The sequence below is a fragment of the Nelumbo lutea genome, chromosome 3 (genome assembly GCF_056320005.1).
Source record: "Nelumbo lutea isolate HS-2025 chromosome 3, American lotus-T2T, whole genome shotgun sequence".
Taxonomy (NCBI): domain Eukaryota; kingdom Viridiplantae; phylum Streptophyta; class Magnoliopsida; order Proteales; family Nelumbonaceae; genus Nelumbo; species Nelumbo lutea.
In genome coordinates, this window is record NC_142686.1 from 40,238,884 (window position 1) to 40,246,463 (window position 7,580).

Genomic DNA, 7,580 nt, shown 5'->3' on the forward strand with positions numbered 1-7,580 from the left:
AGCAAGCAAGGGTGTTCGTGTTCCAACTTCCAACTTTTGTGTTTCTGTTTCTCAAGTGATTTGAAAGCTCTCACTCTCTCGGTCTCAACTCTGAGCAACGGTTCTCGTTCGCCCTTGGCACCGGCAGCTTCTCACTCACTTTTCACCTCTGAAAGAGCCCTTGACCCTTAACTACTACAAACCCTATATTAATATGCGTCCAGCTGACAATACACCAGGTGGAGGTGCCTAATTAATTAATTAGGCTGAAAAGAAATCAGCTGTCTGCCTTGCCTTAACTCTCTTATGCACACCAAGAATACAAGGCAGCTTTTAGTATTATTTGTAAAGAAAATATGAAATATGATGCACTCAGAGTATACCATTTCATCTTCAATATCCATGGATTTCACCATCCCTCTTTTTACCTTTTATGCCTACCCGAAATAAAAAGAATTTCTTTTGTTAACCATGATTTCATCTAAACCTTTCCATGGAAACATCCATGAAAAGAACTACAGCCAACCAGTGGGAATCTAGATTTGATCTAAAACTTTTGTTAACTATGATATGATTTATTTCCTTCGATCACCTTCTTTAAAACAAGTTCTAAATAAAAAAAGAACCAGGCCATCCCTTAACCAATTACTCTTTTATGATAACAGATACCTATCGGGAAAAAAAGTACGGCCAACCAATGGGAATCTGAATTTACTTCTCACAAAGTGTGTCGTATACCAACCTCACAACCCTTGGAACTGCATATTGGGAATATCTCTTGTTTATCATCACAATGTACAACTGAATAAGACTGCAACTTGAGACAGATTGGCCCGAACTCAACTTGAAAATGTTGTGTTGGATTGGGTCGAGTTGATGCTCGGATTAGGGTTAGGGTTGAAATTCATAAATCCGACTTTACTTTGGATTGGGTTAGAGTTGACCCCTTAGGCAGTCCAACCCAACACAAACCCAACTCTATAGTATATATCATATATAAATATATGTTATATGTAATATATAGCATACATTGATTTATTTAGATACACGATATTTGTATAGCCCCCACTACATATTATCATGTATTTCTTTTAAGATATTCACTTCACTTAATCCTACCACGCATTGGGAACATCTCCCATACAAGTTATTATTCATGGGAGATGTTCCCAATGCATGGTGGATGTGCCTGTGAGGAGTGGATCCCGTTCCATCAATCTCAATGGGAATTGGGATCTGCTCCACACAAGGAGCCTCACAAACACATCCCGTCGTGCATTGAGAATGTCTCCCTTAAATAATAACACATAAGCATGAAAGATGTTCCCAATGCACGATGGATTGTGCCTGTGAGGTCGTTGTAAAACGCCTTTTGTGAGGAAAAGATCCGACCTCAAGTAGTGACGGATCTGCTTCTCACATATGGGTGCCTCATAGGCACATCCACCATGCATTGGGAACATCTCTCATGAATAATAATCAATAAGTACAGGAGATGTTCCCAATGCATGACAGGATGTGCATATGAGACGCCTCACAAGTGTGAGGAGCAAATCTGGTCTCCCTTTAACAATGGAGCCTGTCTCACACATCTATAAATAATAAACAAGTACGAAAAATGTTTCCAATGTACAGTGAGATGTGCCTGTGAGGCGCCCTGTATGAGAAGCAGATCCAATCTCGAACAAAACAGGATTCAGTTAGAGCAAAATCCATTCGAATAGCCATCATAACCTTGCATTGGGAATATCTCCCCATGAAATAAAGCATAGAAGTACGGAGATATTCCCGATGCAAGGCCAAGAAACCAATCTCGTCTCAAACAATGGGGCCTGTCTCACGTGGCACCGTGGAGTGAAACCAGTAGTGCCAAACAGGAAAAGCCCAAACGGGAATGGTCAGACTGAAAGAGAGGAGAGAGAGACCAAGAATAGGAAAAATAGAGAAACATGAATCCAACATTTGACGACAAGAGAAAAGATAAAAGCCTTACATAGTTGAATTATTAAATGAAAAGATAGAAAAGATAAAATGAGAATATGAGATGCATAATGCCCGCTTTTAAATTATCACGTCAATCAGAAGATTCTCTCCATCAATCAATATATTATGATAATGATAGTGCCAGCCATCCCATTCCTACCAGCAATCACATTGTGTTATAGTGAGAGCTCCGCCGCTAATATCCAAGGGAAAGGACTTGTCAACGCAATTTAATGAATTTATCTAAAGCAAATCAACTTAAAATCTATATTTTTTTAACAATCAAACAGTGGAAAGGTTTTGCCTAGTTTTCAATTTCACATCAATAAAAAGGGCCGGCCGCTAGCTATCGCGATGCCGCCAAGCCCAACGACGCATTTCATCAGCCAACTGCAGAACGACACCACAAATGATTCATCGATCCAGAGTTTTCTTCAAGATGGACGACTTTTGTGGGCTCCACGGGGAAAGGACGAAGGAACCAATAACCAGACCACTGTCCTCTGAAGGGAACAAACAAATACGCAGTCCACCAACCAATAAGACGAAGAAATAATTGAGCAACCCAGTTTTGAACTCACTAGAGAAAGGGGACCTAAAAATACATATATTTACAAATTACAAGCAGATAAAAAATGCCCCTAATAGGCCAAAACCATGGTGTATTCACAGCTTTTCAGTGATTTAATAACCGAAACCTACCCCCCCTCCTACAGAGATGCCATCCTCGTCTAATTTAATTACCATTCTCATCACCCTCCCTTTGTAAATTGTAATAAGCTCTAAAAAACCGAGCTCCCAATTAGAAACAGTATATTCTCTCCTCGCCTCCCAAGTTAGACACGTCCAAAAGAAATCATTGAAACACAAGGGAAAAAAAAACGGAGTACGGATACACGATGCAGATTTCTGAATTCCAACCCCCCCCCCTATTATCCCTCTCCCCCCTGTAAACCACATCCTGCCCGTGAATTTGGCATCAATTCAAGGTCAGGATGAAAAAAGTGAATCGACTTGACAGAAATAAAACAAACTCTTCATATCTCGGTTTTCAGCTCTGCATCCAAGCTTACGACTCCATCAGAATGAGATGATGCAGGAATCTTGCTTCTCGTACTCATCTTCTTCACTTCCTGGCTCGAGTAGATGGAGATTTTCCTTGCCATCTTGATAAACTCCCTGCAAATGATATTAACAGGAATAAATATGTTAGAAGTAAAAGAAGAAGATAAAAGATAAAAAATTTCCGTTGAGGACGAAGAATACTTACAACCATGGATCGTCACCCACAAGCATCATATCCCCTTCATTGTCAGTGTATACAACTTCCCATTTGTTCCTTGGGCGAAGCTCTCCTTTAATCTCGAACATCTCCTCCAACTCGTTTATAAGCTGGTCATAACCTTCTAACATGCTCAAGTCTACAGCCCGACCAACCGCATGCCCTTGCATGTGCACCTTCACCAACCACAAGTTTATTGATTTCTATCAGGGACTTCCCGCTATAAAAAGCACCATGCTGTTCAATTCAACCCCACCTAATACTCATTTTCCAGTATTACCTTTATGCGACTTCTGGATGAAGTACAGCAACTCTGCTTGCTCTGAATGTCCTTCGGTGATACCTGCAAAGAATTTTGTTTCTGTTCTTTGGAAGCTTTTGAAAGCTCAGATTTCTGGTCAGAATCTGCTTCAGACAAAGTAACTGAATGGAGCATTTCAGTTGTGGCACTGGCTACACCAACCGGCCCTGGGAGTGTCTTATCTGCAGGAGCTACAACATTTGAATTATTTATTAGTTCGATCCCAAACAACCGGCATCCACTAGATGGCTCAGATTTTTTTCCATTTTCCATTGGATCATGCGGTGTGCCATTGCTCAGCTTTGAGGAGTCGGTAGTGGAAATCCCTGAGAGGACTGACCATGCAGGCACACTTTTCCCATCTTCAGTTCTGTCCTGAAACAGATTTAGAGATACATTAACAAGGGAAGAAGAAGACCACGTCCCCTCCGGCCTGTTCCTCGAGCTACAGTTGCTGTTGCTGTTTACGATATTACTCTTTTCTTTCTGCTTAGGGGGCCAGACAACTTGGGTGTCACTGCTTTGCCCTTCGGCACTTAATTGTGTGAAGTCATGGGGCTGAGTAGAACCAGGATACCAGAATGCCGAGGAAGCAGAACTTGCAGTAGTTTCTAGGAAACAATTGAAATGAGTTAAAAACTTGAAATATATCCAATCCTTCGACTATTGAACGGAGGAAAAAAGGGAGAATTCTGTACCAAGCACTGGGGGATCCATTGTTGTTCGGGGCTTTTTGTTCTTTACTGCCATTGGCTGAGTCAGATTTGGTGGAACAGAAGCAACAAAGGGCTCAATTTCCCATGGAGAAACCCTCTCTGGTCGATGAATAGATGCTGGTTCATCCCATTGCACCTAGAAAAAAACAGAGATTTTGAGATTCAAGTTTTGAAAAACAATACAATACAATACAATACATACATACATACATACATATATATATATATATATATATATATATAATAAAAGATAATTCAACCTCCAATGATCTCCACTTGGAATCCTTCCAATGGGATGATATGTCTCCAACCCCAACAATTGTGCCTGTAAACCTGATCAGACAAAATGCATAGAAAATTGCTATTAAACTTGTCAAGGAAAAATAGAAGGGGACCCAATCTGTCCTTTCAGTAAAGAATACCAAAGAAACTCTCCATTTATATATCATCACTTACCTTCTCTCAGGAGAGTCTTCCCCTTCAAATCTCATCTTGAACCTCATACCAACTGAAAACCCGTTATTAACAGCATCTAAATATTTATTCAGGCTTATGATGAATTGACTCGTCCTGGAAGAATGACAATAAAGTTATAATAAATAAAGTAACCATAGGATTTACAGATCATAAAATCAACTTCGAATGAAGTATTTCAAACCTTGGCTTGTAGTAAACAATAAAAAGGGTCTGGGTAGCCACTGCATGGGAAGCAGTGGCAAGCACTCCTAGATGCATGCTCTGGCTGGATATCACAGAGGACGGCATGGTGCTCTGCTGGCGAGCAAGACGCCTGACTCCAACCCGTAACTCCCCATTCTCCCCCCTACACAATCAGTCCTCACCGCTGAAATGTATAGCTCTATTGGAGAATATCACTAGACAGAAACCAGAGTAGATAAAGAAAATAATGATCTACTGGCCAATACCTCAAGAATACAAAAGCATCCCCTGCGACCAATCTCTTAGAAGTAACAAAAGTACTCCATCCAGTTGTAAGCAAATGCCTTCGTGGTTGACCTGGCAGGTTCAGATGAAGGAAATTGTTGAGCCATAGTAGGAATATGCTCAATGAATTAAATAAAAGCCCATGACATCTGTTACAATTTAGGTCAGTGCTCTTCGGTTTGCCCTTAACGTTTTCAGAAATAAATTTTTGCCTTCAAGGATCGAACAGAAACGCAGATGCAACACCAAAACACTACTAAGAAAGCCCCGTACCTCTAAAAATATGCTTAAATCGCCACTCGTAGCCATGAAGATCCTTAGCGGCCAATTCTTGAGTTGGAGTCGGTTGACTCATGTCCTTGGGTGAAGGGAAAAACATAGAACACAAATAATAAATCAAATAATGCAGAAATACCTTGAAAAACAGGGGGTAACTTAAAAAAAAATTCAAAAAGCTAAAATAGAAAGAAAAGTACCAATGGAGGGAGGCATTCATTGGCATGCTTACGCAGAACAGAGAATCCGCCATGTGTGCTTGTATCAGATGCAGTCAAGATCTTGCAGAAAGAATGAATGATTGGCCTTCGAGACTCGGCGGGGAATGGATCAGGGCTGGTAGGCTCATTTTGCTACAAATATGTCATCAAAAACTCAGAATAGGAAAATGAATATGCAGACGCAGGTGTATTCCACCTTCTCGAAATACTGAAAGTAAAAAAACCGAAAATAAAAGACGACATAGTGGCATGAAACTCTTACATCTGATTCCGGAAGTAGGGTTATTTGAGCATAAACTTCATCTGTTTCTTGTTCCGCCTAAAAATCGAAGAAGTCGAAAATAAGATGAGCGAGAAGAAACAAGTAAAGAAAAAACAAGCTGAGATCGGTTCGCCGAATACCAGTAACTGGATGTGAACGACGCGGCAAAGGATCTTGGAAGGAAGTTTAAACAAATTAGTCTGATTATTCAATTCCTGGTTTGTCGACGCTTCCAACTGTAACAGCAAAATAGAAACAATGAAATACCAGAAAGAATGAGGAGGAACATAATATATATTCAGATAATAAGAAAAATACATGGAAGAAAAACAGGTATTCACTTTAACGACGGAAGAAAGTAGGACAATAAGACCTGAGTTTAAGGAAAAGAAAGAAAAACTTACTTGCTCCATGTGACCTTGAGGAAAGTAGAAAACCCTCTCGTCCGTCCGAGGAACATCGACGAGAGGTCCTGCACAGGCTCTCCATAGTTCCGCATAGAGATCGCCTCCTCCCAAGCCTATCAAGTACATTAAGAAAACAATAAACCCTAACTATTGTCAACAAACAAGACCATTTCACCGGAAAGCTACCGAAATTCATCACAGAACATAGAAAATAGTCACTTCACCAGTCTCCTGACGTTCAGCCGAGAAATTCGATTGCAAAGTCGTCGCGCTTCTGAAGCTATCTCCGCACGCCATTAAATCAGCTGCTGATACTCGTAAAACCACTACCTCAACCAATCAATCAGAGCTAAAACACCGTTTAGTCGTACTGCAATCTACCCCATCTATATACGAAGGATCGAGCAAGAAAATTTTACACCAAAGAATGACAGACTCTTTGGTGGTGAAATTCCCCCAGTCAAGAGTAACGATCGGGATCCAGACCAATGAATCTGCTCCTCTGTGGTGATAAAACCGCTTATCTGTATGCGTTGTTCCGGCCACCCCAAAAATACCGCTTTCTGAAACCACCTTCGATTTAAAAGAACCAGAAAACCGCTTTTGGCTGCTTCAATGGACCTCTTTAAGCGAGCTTGTATGATATCTCCCCCTTTTCGTCCCCTCCTCCTCCTGCCTGCTCCTCCAAAAACTCCCGCGAGATAACCAGAGAACGCCGTTACCGAAACCCCAAAACCGCTATCCGCGCATTCTACCATTATATGTCTCGTAATATATGTTCGCTCTCTGCTTAACGTTAACTTAACCGTGGTTAAGTTAGGTTTTAACCGGAGATCTCGGTTGTCTCTTCGTACCACACTCGACGACGTGAAAATGGGACTCACTTCCGTCTGATAACAGCGGCGGCCTTTACTGTGAATGCAGTTACAATTGTGCCGAATTACTGACGGCGCCTAGGAAAGCGGTTAAATAGTTGACGTTGCCGTTAGTTGCCGTTTCTTTCGTTGTCTGCTTTGCAGCAGGCAGACCTGTTGGCTCGAGTAAACCCGGCAGAAATTTTTGCTTCCTTTTTTATTTTCCTCTTCCTTTCTTTTCAGTTATTATATTTATTAAAGGTTTATATATTCATTGGGAAGGACCGAAGGAAAAATAAAAGGAATCTAAAGCCAATATTTATTTGAAGAATTATCTACATTTTCTGTGGGGGT

The 7,580-nt window shown here is 40.9% G+C and overlaps 1 protein-coding gene across 1 annotated transcript; it reads right to left on the minus strand.

Moving 5' to 3' along the window:
- Positions 1–2,200: 2,200 nt before the first annotated feature.
- LOC148864420 (auxin response factor 9-like) lies at positions 2,201–7,147 on the minus strand. The gene is made up of 14 exons (XM_088977959.1): positions 6,597–7,147; positions 6,370–6,485; positions 6,106–6,201; positions 5,966–6,022; positions 5,683–5,835; positions 5,480–5,564; positions 5,188–5,278; positions 4,920–5,084; positions 4,718–4,831; positions 4,522–4,594; positions 4,244–4,397; positions 3,525–4,156; positions 3,233–3,420; positions 2,201–3,141 (listed from the first exon to the last, which is right to left on the minus strand). Exons 1-14 carry the CDS (start codon positions 6,667–6,669, stop codon positions 3,000–3,002), a joined length of 2,139 nt encoding a protein of 712 aa, XP_088834085.1. The 5' UTR covers positions 6,670–7,147; the 3' UTR covers positions 2,201–2,999.
- Positions 7,148–7,580: the final 433 nt, after the last annotated feature.

Bases quoted from the DNA above. Each gene is read 5' to 3' on its own strand.
- LOC148864420 (XM_088977959.1), bottom strand. From the start codon at position 6,669: ATGGCGTGCGGAGATAGCTTCAGAAGCGCGACGACTTTGCAATCGAAT. The intron at 6,486-6,596 runs GTGAAGTGACTA...TGTACTTGATAG, and splicing joins GGCTGAACGTCAGGAGACTG to GCTTGGGAGGAGGCGATCTC. The intron at 3,421-3,524 runs GTAATACTGGAA...TGGTTGGTGAAG, and splicing joins CATCCAGAAGTCGCATAAAG to GTGCACATGCAAGGGCATGC.